Here is a 17,586-nt window from a genome sequence, read left to right as displayed (position 1 = left end):
ATACCACAATATGGACTTCAAACCTGTTTTGGCCAATATATTGATATATTGCCCAGACCTAAGAAATGGTTGGACTCAACACTCAGAGTCCCTTCCAACTCTACAACTCTGTGATTCTATGAAATGTAGAAAAATGCAAATATTTTCCCACTGTAAGCCTAAGGCAAGGGTACTACTATCTCATTTGCACAGCACATGCCAAGGAATAGTGACACAAATAATATTTATCATCATTAAAGGTGTAGGAAGAGAGCCAGGAGGGAAGGCTGCTCAGAAAATCAAGAGGGTGGGGAAACGTCAATTGAGATTGCGGGGGATTCCTGGCCCCTTCTTATTCTTTGAGTGGCAGCTTTGATCCCAGCCTTGCTAATGATCACCTCTCACTTTCCACGTTCACGGAAGGACAATTACCACAGTGACACAAGGCTGAGGCCAGAGCCCCAGAATTTCATCACCGAGACTGGGAAAAGCTTGCGGGGGATGTTACACCCGTTGCCTGAATCTTAGCACCAAGGCTGAAGAAATGAGCATCTCGCCATTCTGCGTAGCAAGACCCTCAAGCCCAACCCCCCATTAGCATAAAGAAATTCACACCGAGAATTTTTGTTTAAGGTTATTGGGCAATTTTTTCGGCCACAACTTTATTGATTACAGGAAATGAGAGTGATATTGGTTTTGTTGTGTTGTTTAGTCATTTAGTCATGTCCGACTCCTCGTGACCCCCTGGACCAGAGCACGCCAGGCACTCCTGTCTTCCACTGCCTCCCGCAGTTTGGTCAAACTCATGCTGGTAGCTTCAAGAACACTGTCCAACCATCTCGTCCACTGTCATCCCCTTCTCCTTCTGCCCTCCATCTTTCCCAACATCAGGGTCTTTTCCAGGGAGTCTTCTCTTCTCCTGAGGTGGCCAAAGTATTGGAGCCTCAGCTTCAGGATCTGTCCTTCCAGTGAGCACTCAGGGCTGATTTCCTTCAGAATGGAGAGGTTTGATCTTCTTGCAGTCCATGGGACTCCCAAGAGTCTCCTCCAGCACCATAATTCAAAAGCATCAATTCTTCGGCAGTCAGCCTTCTTTATGGTCCAGCTCTCACTTCCATACATCACTACTGGGAAAACCATGGCTTTAACTACACGGACCTTTGTTGGCTTAGGCATTGGCAAAAGACTATATCTGACTTCTGCCCCCTTTGCAGGAAGTCTGTAAGGGTAAACCACGCAAAGGGAAACTGCTTCGGGGGAACCCGCCTGCATCTCCCCTGGTGTCCCCAGAGGCCTGGCATGGCCCTAACCCCTCAAACGGACTTCAGACAAGATCCAGGCCCTGGATTCCTTTAACGGAATACCCTTGAAATGGAGGGGCAGGCGATGGCCGACCTCCCCTCCCCCACTCAACAATAAGCCAATGCCTAACCGCCAAACCTTACAAATTTGTGACGATTACTAAGAGGTAGGCAAAAACCAAGTGGCCCATGCCAATTCGCCAAATGGAAAAATTCCTATCTGGTCCCCGACCCAAGACGGGCAACCAACCGAAGTCCAAAGTAAGGCCAAAGGACACTTAAATTAAAGGGAGGGTGTTCGGCAGCGTGAAACAGGTGCTTGGCACACGTCGCACTACCGCTTTAATACATTCCCCCACGATCACCCATTGAAATTGATTGGGCAATAGCCCTGGGTGATCATGGTGCCACCATGGTGCCGCCATGGCGTGAGGGTGATGGCTCCACCCACGCTGGGGTGGGGGGGACCGGGTTGAGGGCCTGCCCGCAACCAGGACCATCTATTAAGATGATTCCTTTTGCACAGCACACAGATGCAGTTCAAGTTGGGGCAAATCCGACTGAGCACGAGAGAGAGGCTGCACTGTGTGGTGGAAAAGAAGGCAAGACTGTCATTGGCTGCTTGAAAACCAGCTGCTAGGAATCACAAATGAGGAGAGTGCTGTTGCAACCAGGTCCTACTTCCTGGATACCCATTGACATGGGCCACCGGAGGCTTGTCTGGATCCAGTAGGCTCTTTTCCCCTTTCCAGAAAACATATGGTTACAAAAGTCGTCTGCCTGCCCCCCTCTTTGCCGAACGGTGGCAAGAGCCCATGGCATTCCAAATGCACACATGGGGTCTTTAGAGCAGTGTTTCCCAACCTTGGGCCTCCAGCTGTTTTTGAACTACAATTCCCATCATCCCTGACCACTGGTCTTGCTAGCTAGGGATGATGGGAGTTGTAGTCCAAAAACAGCTGGAGGCCCAAGGTTGGGAAACACTGCTTTAGAGAATGGAAGACACGGTGGAGACTGCCGTGGCTTTAAGAAATACAGTGGTACCTCGGGTTACATACGCTTCAGGTTATATGCGCTTCAGGTTACAGACTCCGCTATCCCAGAAATAGTGCTTCAGGTCAAGAACTTTGCTTCAGGATGAGAACAGAAATCGTGCTACGGCAGCAGCAGGAGGCCCCATTAGATAAAGTGGTGCTTCAGGTTAAGAACAGTTTCAGGTTAAGAACAGACCTCCGGAACGAATTATGTACTTAACCCGAGGTACCACTGTATGGTTTATTCACCTATTTGCACCTTCAGTCTGCATGGAAGGAGTCCAGATCTGACAGCACAGACCTTTCAAGAGGGGCTTGTACCCCACAGAAGTGCAGTCCTTCTCTACAGCCAGCCCTGCAGCCAGCCTCTCCAAGATGGATCTCAGCTCTTCTTCCTCCTCCTTCATCCCAGGCACCCTTGCTCCCAAAGCATTCACCCTGGCAACCTTCCAAATCCCCAGTCTCTGTTTCACAAATCAGGGCAAGGGGAAAGGAGTTCTCTTGTACTATTAATGTCCCTCAATTGCTCTCTATTGTTGCTTAACAGGGACACGGGTGGCACTGTGGTCTAAACCACTGAGCCTCTTGGGCTTGCCGATCAGAAGGTCGGTGATTCGAATCCCTGCAACCGTGTGAGCTCCCATTGCTCTGTCCCAGCTCCTGTTAACCTAGCAGTTCTAAAGCATGCCAGTGCAAGTAGATAAATAGGTACCTCTGTGGCAGGAAAGCAAACAACATTTCCATGCGCTCTGGTTTCCGTCACAGTGCTCTGCTGCACCAGAAGCGGTTTAGTCATGTTGGCCACATGACCCAGAAAGCTGTCTGTGGACAAACACCGGCTCCCTCGACCTGAAAGCGAGATGAGCGTCGCAAACCCCAGAGTCGCCTTTGACTGGACTTAACCGTCCAGGGGTCCTTTACCTTTACCTTTATTGTTCCTTAGCTTAGCCACAGGAATTCCTCTGCAGCTTGCATTCTCCCTTCATGTCCCAAATAATCAAAATCCTAGCATTTATTATTTTCCAGGGTTTAGGAGGGGGTTCTCCCCCTTAAATCTATAACAATACAGCAATAATTTTATCGTGATAACTGGGGCTGCTGCTTCTCATCTCAGATCAGCGTTGCTTATTCTAATTCCCTGTGCAACATCACCTGCTCAGAGCCCTGGTTTTACGGTTGTACTTCTTTATGGTTATAATCTTAGATATGTCATAGTTTTAACATCAAGCTTTTTGTCACTTAGACGCAAAGAGCCCAATCTGCATGTGATGTATAGGACAGCTAATTAGCGGGTGGAACACCAGCTGAGTATCGTTGAATTTGCATCCATGGTGGCGCTAAACCATCAGATTCCAGGGAAGTGAAGAGTTAAGGTTCAAGAGGCTTGGGGGACCGGAATATTCTAGATGCATGGAGATTGACACTTTAATGATCTCAGAAATGGCTTGAGATGACAGGAACTAGGGTGACACAAATGCGGCATCGCCACCTGAGTGGCTTCAGAGGAAAAACGAGAGCTGATCCTTTGCTTAGATTTGCAGTCTAAAAGCGTCAAATTGCAGATGCTGCTTGAGGAGTTTGGATTATTAGGGAGAGTGTATTATTAATTTAAGGGGGAAACCCGTGCAATTATCATGAAACCTATTTGGGGGTCTTTTAGAAATCTGAAGCTCTGTTGCATACCATCTGCTAACCACCAAATGTTCTTTTCTTTGTTTAAATAAAGAATTTCAGCACCAAATACACACAAGCGTAAGCGACGATGAAATGCATTAGGCTGCAGTACTGCATGTGAACAGGGCAGGTGGAGAAAGTAGTTTCAGACAGGTAGTTTTATTGAGAGAGAAAGCCTTCAGGAAAGGGGTCAATTTTTGTGTGTGAGTGTGTGAGCGCGCGCGCGCGCGTACATATAGCTGAGGTGTGTTTTATGTTGTTGTTGTTTAGTCGTTTAGTCGTTTAGTCATTTAGTCGTGTCTGACTCTTCGTGACCCCATGAACCAGAGCACGCCAGGCACTCATGTCTTCCACTGCCTCCCGCAGTTTGGTCAAACTCATGCTGGTAGCTTCGAGAACACTGTCCAACCATCTCGTCCTCTGTCGTCCCCTTCTCCTTGTGCCCTCCATCTTTCCCAACATCAGGGTCTTTTCCAGGGAGTCTTCTCTTCTCATGAGGTGGCCAAAGTATTGGAGCTTCAGCTTCACGATCTGTCCTTCCAGTGAGCACTCAGGGCTGATTTCCTTAAGAACGAAGAGGTTTGATCTTCTTGCTGTCCATGGGACTCTCAAGAGTCTCCTCTAGCACCATAATTCAAAAGCATCAATTCTTCGGTGATCAGCCTTCTTTATGGTCCAGTTCTCACTTACATACATCACTACTGGGAAAACCATAGCTTTTACTATACGGACCTTGTTGGCAAGGTGAGGTCTCTGCTTATTAAGATGCTGTCTAGGTTTGTCATTGCTTTTCTCCCAAGAAGCAGGAATCTTTTAATTTTGTGGCTGCTGTCACCATCTGCAGATGCCATCAAGTATTAACCACCAACTCTCACTTGACTCTTTTTTTAAAACCTTGTGACCTTGGATGTACTAAAGATTAAAGACAGAGTGAAACCTGCTGGTACCATAACATAGAGGAGCTTTTTTTAAAAAAAAAAAACCAGGTGCATTTTGCCATCTGGGCCGGCTTATCTCTCCTACGCATATCATACCCGATCAGCCAGTCGGAGGATTTGAAGAAGTTCCCATCTGCATCTTGCTTCCCTCTCTTCTCCAGTTGAAGGGAAAAGGTGCAAGTGGGGAGACGGGGGGGGGGGAGCAGAAGAGATTTCTTCTATGTGATAGTTGCACAAGGAGCTTGATTGACAGATTGACAGGGGCCTGGCTTAACCTTGAGCTTTAACTGATGCCGGCTATGGCTTTGCAACAGTGCAAGTAGAAATACGACGTTCAGAAATGTCCTGTCTCTCTTCTTTCTCTCCCCACTCCCAAATGAAAAAGAGATTCTGGTGGTAATGAATAGAAGAGTTGCCCTTTATTTATTTTGGTTGTGTGGGGGAATGTAATTTTGCAGCTGTATTCACCTCCCCAAAAAAACATGTAGGTCATTTTCATAGAACTTAGAGTGCCCACATTTGGGACAGTGATTCCTAAGGTTTTTCAGGGCACCGCTCCCTTGGTTCCATAAACTCAGGCCCAGCACTCTTTCTCTATATATAGCATTACTCAGAATAGACATTTGCATGACCCACTAATGAAGATAATAACAATCAAACTCAAAATACAGTTGTACCTCGGTTTTCGAACGTAATCCATTCCAGAAGACTGTTCGACTTACGAAATGTTCGAAAACTGAAGCATGCATTTCCAGAAGCATTTATGCCCAGAAAACTCAATATGGAAACCACGTGGCACGTTCGGCTTCCGAAAAGCATTCAAAAACCGGAGCAGCTACTTCCGAGTTTTCGGCATTTGAAAGCCAAAATGTTTGACTTCCAAGTCGTTCAAAAACCAAGGTACCACTGTACTAACAAAGAATTCAGAATCCCATTAAAACTATTTAGTTCAATAAAACAAAACTGATGAACTTGGACCAGTGGAACCAACTTTTCAAAGTCTGATAGTCGTTTACACCTTCATTGCTGCCATGCTTTCCCCTTGCCTCTTAGCACCTCCTTAGGTAATCTCATGCTGACAGCTTCCAGGAGTCACAGGTGAGAGCTGAGTGCAGGTTGGGGACCAAAGGTGGACAAGCTACCCCGGAAGGAGCATGACAACGATCCCCATAGACCCCTGGAAATGGCTTTCACTAGATGGCTAAACCAGATGAAGGTAGCCGATGGGTCTCAAACACTCAGTGAGTTAGGGACTTCCCTTGCATGCAAAGACAGGGTCCCATGGATTGAGCAGGTGAGACCAATAATGGGTCCAATGGTCAAGAAGGTGGTTCTTGCACGTGCTACAAAGGGACGTGAGGGGCAGATGGGTCTCGTCAACCTGGGAAGGCAGTGTGGGATGTATATGTTGGGATACTGCCGGGGAGACAGGGGAATCAGGCAGGCATCAAACAGGCCCCCAGCTGGCTCCACCCACCGGCTGGCAGCCGGTCTCCCTTGGAACAGCATCAACTAGCGACACGAGCCTCAGATACGTTTAGAGACCCATGCACGCTCTATCAGCAGAGTGTGTAAATCATCTTGCAGCAGAAGAGGTGGACAGAGAAATGTGTAAGCATATTTACAGCATTTATTCAGCATAGTTCAGGAACAAAGGAAAACGTGTCTGCTTCCCTTCGTCTCCAGCAAAACAGCAGTATAGCAAAAGCAACATACAATGGAAGTTCCCAGCGAGTGCTGGAAGTAAACAGGCATGTGATACACAACAGTCATGCCTGGCCCTTTTAAGGTGGAATGGAACTATATCCTAACAGTATCTTCACTGTAGCAATCAAATACAACATTTCCTGTTTCCTAGAGTGGACACACAGGGGAATGTTCCTCCAGACAGGGAGGACTTCCAGTCATACCTGCCCTGGAGCAGGTAGATGTGACCAGGTAGATGGGCATGACCCTAGCAGACCCTATAAAGGAACTAGTCACGCAGCTATCTTCCTCTTTTGCTACTTTTCTTTTGCCATCTTCCTCTCTGTCGGCTCTCAGCCAACAGCACGTGGGCTCATCCCTCACAAAGGATGAACCCACATTTTCTCTGTAACTGTAACTACAAGCTAAAGCCTGCCTTCAGGACCATACTCTGAACTGAACGTAAGTCAACTTCACCATTACTTTTAAAAGAAAACTGTCGTATCATTATTGTTGTTTTTTTAAAAATAATATTTATTAAGAGTTTAAAGATTACAAAAAGAAAGAAAAAGAATTAAACAAATCAATATAATACAATACAAAAACAAAAACAAAAACACTACATAAAACATTGAATTAACAAAACAAAACAAGAACAATTAAAAACACTTCCAATATTTTCAATCTTATCTTTCATTCACTTGTTTCATTGACTTCCTCACGCCTCCCTTTTTGTATTCCACTTCAATTAACTGTTTCAGCAATTCCTTTCCATCTTCCTCTGTTTTCTGTCCTGTAATTAATCTTAACATATTCTAACCTTGTTTTTTCCCTTTAATACATTAACAATCTATCTGTACCTAATTCCTTATAACATTTATGCCAAAGCCATATAACTTCATTCCACCATTTTTCTAAAGCTCATTCATTTTACAATATTTCTGTACATAATCTTTAAATTTTTTCCAATCTTCTTCCACCTACTCTTCTCCCTGGTCTCGGATTCTGCCAGTCATTTCTGCCAATTCCATATAGTCCATCAACTTCATCTGCCATTCTTCCCGGGTGGGTAAATCTTGTGTCTTCCAATACTTCGCGATGAGTATTCTTGCTGCTGTTGTTGCATACATAAAGAAAGTTCTGTCCTTCTTTGGCACCAATTGGCCGACCATGCCCAGGAGAAAGGCCTCTGGTGTCTTCAGAAAGGTATATTTAAATACCTTTTTCATTTCATTATAAATCATCTCCCAGAATGTCTTAATCCTTGGGCATGTCCACCAAAGGTGAAAGAATGTACCTTCAGTCTCATTACATTTCCAACATTTATTTTCGGGCAAATGGTAAATTTTTGCAAGCTTGACTGGTGTCATGTACCACCTGTAAATCATTTTCATTAAATTCTCTCTTAGGGCATTACATGCCTGTATCATTATTGCTTTTAAGAGGGAACTAAAGGGAAATTTACTAGGAACAATCCAATCTGGACAAGCCGGACTGGATTGCTCAACTTATATGGTTCTAATGAATGCATCAACTAGCTTCCTGCAATGTACAAGGGAATGTGCTCTGCTACTAGCTCACTAGCACGAGTGAGGAAGGATAATATTTAATCAATATATCCTGTCCTTCCATCCTCAACATTCTCACAGAGAGAAGGAAAACTCTGATCCTAAACTTCTGCCTTGCGGGATGTCTTCGGGAGAAGAAAAGGCAAAGGAGTAAACCCTACACAAATCTGGAGTAGCGTCCCAAGACAGCTGGGTGGAGCCTTGTACGTGGTGTGCTAGGAAGACATGGAAACACCCCACAAGCAAATTGGGATGAATGCTCATTATGCTATACCCACTCAGAACAAATGCTTGATAAAGACCAGACATAGTCTGACCACCACATGCACTTTGTGCAAGCAAAGATGGATGGATGCTGAATAAACAGATTGTCTGCAGGAGCCTTAACTAGTTTCAGTAGAAATGACAGCTCCTCATATTCAGCAAATGGTAATTATCAAGGAGTTCCAGGAAAGGATGCGCTGTGCGCTAATTTGCACTCCCTCCCTCCTTGCTTAGGGTCTTGGATAAGCTGCAAGAGACGAGAAACAGCCCGGGTGTCTCCATCTGCCTCCCAGCTTGGCTTAGCTCCCTGCACAAAGCTTGTACAGTCGGTCTTTGTAGTGGGGCCGGGGTGGATTGCGCCTGGAAAGAATTGTGTTGACATGTGGTGGTGAGAAATTGTGCTGATAAGAAATGGCCTTATAGAAGTGCACTCTGTTGTGTGGGGAGGGAGGGAGGGAGGGAGGGAGGGAGGGAGGGAGAGAGAGAGAGAGAGAGAGAGAGAGAGAGAGAGAGGTAGTCATCAGAGCCAGAGCAAAGGGACAAAACAGCCACAAGGGAAAGGCTTTGTAATGGTCAAGTTTGAGAATGGATCAAAGGTTCTGTCCCCAGCTGGTTTTGAAATTCTGCAGAAATACACACACAAGCATCTTATTAAAATATAGAGGACTGAAATTGGCCTTGTTATTGATGATATTTAGATCTGCCTTTTCATTAAAGAGCTTTGAGTGTAGGGCATACCGTATTTTTCGCTCCATAAGGCGCACCTAACCATAAGGCACATCTAGTTTTTAGAGGGGGAATTCAAGAAAAAAAAAAATATTATTTAAAGGGAGCACTGAGCAGAGCCTGTATGCATCCCAGGCTCTGCTCAGCGCTCCCTTTCATGAGCCGTGTGGAGCGTGTGTGCGGCGCTTGCAGACTTTTCCCCGAGGAGGGAGAAGCCCCCAAGTGCCACACACACACTCCGCGCAGCTCTTTAAAGGGAGCACGGCTCTTGGGGACTTCTGCGGGAGGTGGGGGAAAGGACACAGCCACGCTCTGTCCCTTCCCTCACCTCCCGCAAAAGCCAAGGATAGCCGCGCAAAGCCTCCGCAGGGCAGTGGGATGAAGGTTCCCTGCTGCCCCGTGGAGGCTTCGTGCCGCTAAAGCAGAAGCTAAAACAGCTAGAGGGAGCGCTGCACAGTGCTCTCTCTAGCTGTTCTGGCTTCTGGGGTAGCCCGCGAAGTCTCCGCAGGGCAGCGGGGAGCCTTCATCCCACTGCCCTGCGGAGGCTTCGCGGGCTACCCCAGAGCTGCTCAGGAGCATGGAGCATCTGCGCACAGCCTGTCCGCTGCTCCCAGAGCTTGGGGGGGGGCTGATGGGGGAAGCCCAGGTTCCCAGCTCCAGGGACCACACATTCACTCCATAAGATGCACAGACATTTCCCCTTAGTTTTTAAGGGGGGGTGTGTCTTATGGAGCGAAAAATACGGTAAGTTGTCCCATTTTGCTTCTCTGCACCACAACCATGTGAGGCAGTCTGAGCTTCAGAGACAGTGGCTGGCCTAAGGTCCCCTGACCAGTTTCATAGCAATCTGGGTCTCTGCAGTCACGAGTAACACTCCAGAATGCCACACCAGCCCCCCCCCCCCTCGCTTGCTTATTAACAATTTGTTAGAAACACCACGTTGGAATCCTGCTGCCAATTCTATTGTTGCCAATACAGTTTGAGAAAGAAAAGCCGAGCTAAGTTGGTTAGACAAAGGGCTGGATCAGAAGGCTTGAAGAAAGAGAGCGCATCACTTTTATATGGAAAGGCTTCCCAAAATCCAACATTTGTACCTCATCCCCAACCTTTTGTTTAAATAAAGAACCCAAATATATACTGGAGACCTAGTCCTGCTAGGTATATGTCTCCACTAGGAGTAAGGAACCTTTTCAACAACTTTCTGAGGGCCACATACAGTGGTACCTGGGGTTACATACACTTCAGGTTACAGACTCCGTTAACCCAGAAATATTGCTTCTGGTTAAGAACTTTGCTTCAGGATGAGAACAGAAATTGTGCTCCGGCAGCGCGGCAGCAACAGGAGGCCCCATCAGCTAAAGTGGCGCTTCAAGTTAAGAACAGTTTCAGGTTAAGTACAGACCTCCAGAATTAAGTTCTTAACTCAAGGTACCACTGTACTTGTGAATATGACCAGAGACTCATTCCAGCCATGCAGGATTCTGACATTTCTGGGCACATATACATGGGCATAGCTCGGGGGAGGCAGCTGCGCCCCCCCCCCCACACACACACACTTATCAAGTCAATAAATAAAAATACTTAACTAAAAGTATAATTAATGAAAGAATTTGAAATTGAAATGCTCACTGAGGTCACTTGGTTGATGTTGTGGTGCATTCTGGTGAAGATTTCAACAAATTTTTCTGAGCACTTGGAGTCAAAAGAAAGTAATTTAAAACAACTGTTGTTGGTGCCGAAATCCCAAAGGAGCAGAAAAGACTATTTATGTCTGCAACCATGGCTGCACGGATGTTACTGGCCCAGAGATAGGAAGAAGATAAAGTCCCTACCAGAGAAGAATGGCAGATGGAGTTAATGGACTATGCTGAAAGGGCTAAAATGACTGGAAGAGTCAGAAATCAGGAAGAGCAAAATTTTAAAAAGGAATGGGAAAAATTTATAACTTATCTTAAAGACCATTGCAAACCTTTAAAATCATTAGTAGGATTGGAACAACACTTGTAGTTTAAGGTTGATTCTGGAAGAGCTAAAGGATTTGGAGTATCATAAAAGACGCGGGAAGAATTAATGAATAATAGAACCCACAAAGGGGAGGATAGAAGTCCAGGAGATTCCTTGGAATCTTGTTTTTATGATTTATGTTTGATATAGCTCTGTAAATTTTTAATTTGAAAAACCAAATACAGTGGTACCTCGGGTTACATATGCTTCAAGTTACATACGCTTCAGGTTACAGAATCCGCTAACCCAGAAATAGTGCTTCAGGTTAAGAACTTTGCTTCAGGATGAGAACAGAAATTGTGCTCCAGCAGCGCAGCAGCAGCAGGAGGCCCCATTAGCTAAAGTGGTGCTTCAGGTTAAGAACAGTTTCAGGTTAAGTACAGACCTCCGGAACGAATTAAGTACTTAACCCGAGATACCACTGTAAATAAATAAATTTGTAAAACAACAACAACAAAAACCTGTTGTTGAGACCTTTCATTCCGAATCTGCTAGACAGAGCCAAGCAGAGGATGTGTTTTTCCCAACAGACAGGTGGGTGTCCTCCCCCCCCCCCCATGCACACATACAAACTTCCCTCCATCGAAGAAATCAAGGGACATTATCAGGGTTGTTCTTGTAAATTCGATTTTTATATTGCCCTTGATCAAAAGACCCCAGGACAGTCTTCCCTGTTGAATTGGCAGACCACCCTTTGCACCTCAGTTTTCGAATGTTTCGGAAGTCAAACGGTCTTCTGAAACAGATTATGTTTGAAAACCGAGGTTCCACTGTATTATTAGACAGAGCCCAAACATTTGCATTTGTGCAGGTGGTTTGGATTGTGTTCCTTGGTGCATATTTCAGATCTTTTCAGCAAACCAAGAGCAGTGATAGGGGTTGCACGATGAACCGCCGACAATTAAACCCTGGAAGAACCATAAAACAAGATCCCATTGTGCCCTCTGTACGTCAGGTGCAGGTTTTTCACACACGTACACAAAATGTTACATTTACATCTGAGGGACAACCGCATCTCAAAGCAGGTGTGAACAATTATGCCATTAGACACATACACACTGCAAAAAAAAAAAACCCACACACACACAAAAATCTTGGAACAGAAGGGACTCAGCAGGTATTAATCCTGGGATCCAAAGGGAATTACTCTGCATTCTGTATGGGAAGCTTCATCTCCTTACAGACTCAGTTAAGTAGCATTAATACAAATATTCATTTGTCAATTGTAATTTTACAGATGGGAAAGCTTCTAACAGATGGCCTTCCTTTCTCCTCCCACCCACCCAAGAGCAGTGTAGCCAGGAACAGGTGCCAACGGAGGAGGAAGCCCCATGTCCTTCCTATTTCCTGAGCTGAAGGCATCCTCTGCCGTGTCCTCTATTCCCCCAGCATCTGTGGCGGGTGGCAGGTGCGATGGCAGCAGCCCCATGCAAGACGTGCTGCCATGTCGATTCCCGAGAGCTAAGCTCCGTATAGATGGGAACTCTAGCAGGGTTGGCATTGTGCTTCCAGAGACTGATTCGGAGGTCTCCCCCTGAGATAATTGCCGTCTGAAAGGGCTAATGCCGAGGGAATCCAGGGAGCCCGCGTCTTCCTCGGCGTCGTAAAAGCCGGAAGAAAATTGGCTTAATTTCGCCAGGGTGTCCCCGCAAAGGAGGTTTGCCGTTGTTCTGAAATGTTGCCATAGATACCGCCAACAAAGCACTCTGCGTGAAATAAAACGAGGGGAAATGTAGGGAAATGAAGACACCTGAACCGTTGCGTTCCCTTTGTTGTGCCACAGGCTTGGCAGACAAACGCAACCCTGCCACCCCCAGCCCCCCAAGAGATATTCATAGAAGTGAAGCTAGGTTGAAAGAGGACTTGCTTCTGATGGTATGCAATGCAAACTCGGCCCCTTCTTACTTCTGGTTAATAAGGTTTTGCCGTTGTATCACAAAACCTCCTTGATCAAAAGCAACCACGACACAAAATACATTTGTGTGTGCTTCATAGACAGTGATCTCCATAGCTGTCAACTTACAGATTTGAAAATAAGGGACCAGCAGCCTTGAAATAAGGGACCAGCAGCCAAAATAAGGGACCTGCAGCCTCACCTGTTCCAGGCACTCCAGTCTTCTTGTCCTCCTGCAGTCTGGTCAAACTCATGCCAGGCAGGTTCGAGAACACTGTCCAACCAACTTTGTAACCAGAGGTTCAACTGAATAGAATCTGAATCACATGCACCACAAGGCCTATGCAGCCTCAACTTAAGATGGCTCCCCGGCCTGGCTTTGCACTGCAAAGTTTGCAGCAGCACATGCAACAAAATGGCGTCCAGCATTCAAAAACCCCCTCAGCTTGCATTAACTAGCCACACACAAGGCATGCAAGCTCCACCCCCCAGTCGTTCTTAGACTTCTTATTGGGTGAGCAACACAGCCAAGCAACACAGTTGGAGCCTCCCTCCTCTCAGGCCGGCAGGGGGGGAGGGAGAGGAGCTGCTTCCTTTGAAATTTAAGGGACATCATTTAATGGACATTTAAGGGACATCCATCAATAAGGGACAGCAGCGGGACATGGCGCTGGAATAAGGGACTGTCCCTTCAAATAAGGGACACTTGACAGCTATGGTGATCCCCCACTCTCAAACCAGTTTCAACTCAATGAAAAGCTCTTTGTTGGTCCACAGACATCGCGGCATTTTTTCTTCCAGCGATGAAAGCTCTTCTGCTCAGTGAGCAGACCGTAGACACCCAAGAACATCGCAACTGGATGCAGCTGGAGAATACTTGCAGCCCACTAGCCCAATTCAAATGCAGCGCTAAACCATAAGTTTCGCATTGCGTGGCAAGGTCCCAACCGCCCCTCCCCCCCCCCGCCCGAGGTTGAATAAAGACACTTGACACCAGTATTTTAGGTTAATGGGCTAAAAAAGGCCACAACTTTATTGGCTTCAGATTGTGAGTGGTACAGTCATACCTCGGGTTGAAGTAGCTTTGGGATAAGCATTTTCGGGTTGCGCTCCGCGGCGACCCGGAAGTAACGGAGTGTGTTACTTCCGGGTTTCACCGCTCGCGCATGCGCAGGTGCTCAAAATGACATTATGTGCATGCGCAGAAGTGGTGAATCGCGACCCACGCATGCGCAGACGTGGGTTGCGTTCACTTCAGGATGAGAACGGGGCGCCGGAACGGATCACATTTGCATCGAGAGGTACCACTGTATTGGCTTAGGAATTGGACCTAACTGACTATAACTGACTCATGCAGGGAGTCTGGGAAGGGTTAACCGTCACTAGGGGGAGTCCTGCTGATGCACATCAACTAGGAGCTCTCCCGGGGTCACCAATAGGGGTTGTGCCTTAGACCCCAGCTTCCCCAGGCTTCAGCCAGGGCCACACACCCCGGAATCCTTTAACGGAATACCCTTCAATGTGCAGGGGAGGTGATGGCGCCCCCTCCTCTCCTCCAGAAATATTCCAATGCCTAACTGCCAAACCTTACAAAGTTGTGACGATTTGCTACGAGGTAGGTGAAAACCAAATGGCCCGTGCCAATTTGCCAAGTGGAAAAAGTCCTACCAGGCCCCTCAACGGCGACCAACCGAAGTCCATAGCAAGGTCAAGAGATGAAAAACCTAAAGGGGGTGTGGGTGGGAAAACCGGAGCAGCTGGAAGCGTGAAAAGGGGAAAGCTCCCCAATGTGTCCTGCTTAAATCAAGCAGGCCACACCCCAGACCAATCGCATTGGTCACCTGGCAGTGACACAGCTGGGAATCCCCCCCCCCAATTGTGCAGGGCTGACCACACGCTCCGCGCACTTGGAGGGGTCGTGAGAGCCTGCAAACCCACCTCCTCCTTAAGGCGGAAGTGGCTTTATGGGAACGGGAACAGGTTGTTTCAACTGCGGTCTGCTGAAACAAGCCAGGATTAGAAACCGTAGCTTGATCTTGGCTTGCTTTAATAAGCTATACTTGAATCTAACACAAATTGGTCCAGTCGTGACATAAAGACAAACTGTGGTTAGTCTAACTGAGGGAAGAGGTGCTTATGGTCTCCTCAAGGCCTTACAAGAAGAGGAGGAGGAGTTGGGCGAAGGTGTTTTCCTAAATCTCAAGCCAACCTCATTACACTAATGGCGTAAAATTTGCCTTTTTAAATTTGTCCCCTAAAGTGTCGCACTTTAGTGGTTAGCTGCTCAGAAACTGCTAGAAATGACAACTTTTCATACTGTGCCTTTATAGAGAGGCCTTCCAAATATTTCCAATACCTAGAAATTAATATTCTTGCAGCTGTGAAGAAAAATCCAGCTAAAGTTTTACTTTTCCCATCATTGTTCTGGTTGTCCCGAATATTAACTGATTCACCCTCTCTTCGTGCTCTATTTACATTTTTTATTTTTATTTTAAATAGTTTTTTTTCAGGGTCTGAAATCAACTTACAAACAGTTCAGTAGTGGCAGGAAGAAAGCTATGCAGAAGCAGTCTGGGTCCAGTATGAGGAAACACAGTTTGAATCTATGAGAAAGGGACACAGCTCCACGTGCTGGATAATCGGAGCCTTTTCTTTTTCTTTTCTTTTTCCTTTCTGTTGTCAAAGGCAGCTCCATAACCGCGAGGGCTTGGATGATGAACAAAATGAAATGAAAGTAGCAGTTTATGGCGTTCAGATTTTGTAAATGGGGCATGCTATAAATTGGGGGACAGATATTTTTTTTCCAGGGCAGCAGCAAACTAAACACAGTCCTAAAGCCAATGGATGAATTTTATTTGCCCTGCCTTAACACAAAGAATTAGCATACTTTAAGCACAACAAAAAGTGTAGCCAATCAATTTTTTAGCTAGCTTCCCGTTCTATAGAAAAACTCATTATGCCTAATTAGGCCTAGGACTAAATTAGGACTAAGTAAATAAATAAGAAAAAGTACGATAAGAAAAGTTAGGAAATATGATTATGACTGTGATATAGTTTTATGAAATAATGATATTGGAAACTGCTATATATAATTACTAAGAAATTCAGATGGAAGAGATTAGAGGAAGTCAAGTAATATGTTTATGAAGATGGATTTTAATTAATTAATTAAGTTTTAGTTTACGAGGTGATTGGATGTATCTTATGTTTTATATTCTTCTTTTTCTTTTCATTTTACTTTTTTCTTTTATTATTGTTTATTCTCCCTTTTGTTATGTTTTTGTATGAAAAATAATAAATATTATTGGGCGGGGGGGGGGGGGACAAAACTCATTATGCCACAGGACTACATATATGACAAGCCCACGAAACTGCCATTCTGAAATGCATGTATTTCCCCCCTGCTCTTCCAGCTCCCGCTATTGTTGTACCCCCAAAGAGGATTCACAATGTAACTGGAGCCCAAGTTTACCTGTCTTGTGAAGTGAAAGCAGTTCCAACACCCATCATCACCTGGAAGAAGGTATGTGAAATATGCCAAGTGTTTTATGGGGTAGAGATCTAGAGCTGAGCCAGCCTTGTTTCTGATGTTAGATGCTGAAGCTTCTGCCATTTTGGGAAATGATATATAATGAGTTGAAAAAAATGTTCAAATTACGGTAACTTTTATTTTTTTAAAAAAAACAGAGGCTTTTTTATTAGGAGTTGTAGGTGCTGATATTCCAAGGGAGAGGGAAAGACTTTTCATGTATGCAAAAACAGCCACACAGATGTTACCAGCCCAGAGATGGAATGAAGATAAAGTCCCAACAAGAGAAAAATGGCAAATTAAACTGTTGGGACTATGCCGAAATGGCAAAACTGACCAGAAACCAAGGAATGCAGGAACCAAGAAGACCAAAACTTTAACAAAGAATGGGGAAAATTTGTAATTTATATTGGAGACCACTGTAAGCAGATGAAAACATTAGCAGGATTGTAATAACACTTGTAATGTAGCAATTACTGTGGAGATAATGGAGTTGTATAAAATATGGACTATTGAAAAAGATGCAGCAGAAAAGGTTAGGACCCCATGGAAGGGGAGATGGGAAGTCTAGATATTCGGAGGAATCTTTAAATGTGGATGGTTATATTGTTACAATTTTATATTTGTAAAATCAATTTATTATAGAAGATGAAGCTTCACTTTCAGGTAGAGCCAGTGATCTGGAAACTGATATATAGGCTGTTGTCCTCTCCAGATCTTGGTTTTCCTACAACTGACTTCCCCCAACCTGATGCCCTCCAGGTATTTGAACTACATCTCCCATCAGCCTCTACCAAAACATCTGGAGGGCACTAGCTTAAGGAAGGCTGTTCTCATAACCAAGAAGTTCAGATGGCCTAGATGTTTACATCAAATTTAGAATCATAGAATTGTAGAGTTGGAACCAGAAGGATCACCTTTTAGCCAGCATGGGCTCAAACCCATTTCTCTGAGATTAAGTCTCCTGCTCTACCGAACAAGCTTGAAGT

General features: G+C 45.5%; 1 protein-coding gene and 1 long non-coding RNA gene across 2 annotated transcripts in view; one reads left to right on the top strand and one right to left on the bottom strand.

Moving 5' to 3' along the window:
* LOC307206659 overlaps nucleotides 1–17,586 on the bottom strand; it is a 306,611-nt gene that overhangs the window by 200,604 nt on the left and 88,421 nt on the right. The window lies entirely within an intron of this gene.
* IGFBPL1 (insulin like growth factor binding protein like 1) overlaps nucleotides 1–17,586 on the top strand; it is a 41,024-nt gene that overhangs the window by 18,860 nt on the left and 4,578 nt on the right. The window contains exon 2 of the mRNA XM_079959762.1: nucleotides 16,482–16,591. Within this exon, the coding sequence (XP_079815888.1) occupies nucleotides 16,482–16,591 (110 nt within the window). The remainder of the gene's footprint in view (nucleotides 1–16,481; nucleotides 16,592–17,586) is intronic.

Source organism: Podarcis cretensis (assembly GCF_951804945.1).
Source record: "Podarcis cretensis genome assembly, chromosome: 17".
Taxonomy (NCBI): Eukaryota; Metazoa; Chordata; class Lepidosauria; order Squamata; family Lacertidae; genus Podarcis; species Podarcis cretensis.
Note: the sequence above shows the minus strand (reverse complement) of the source record. Positions and strands in the feature narration are given on the sequence as shown.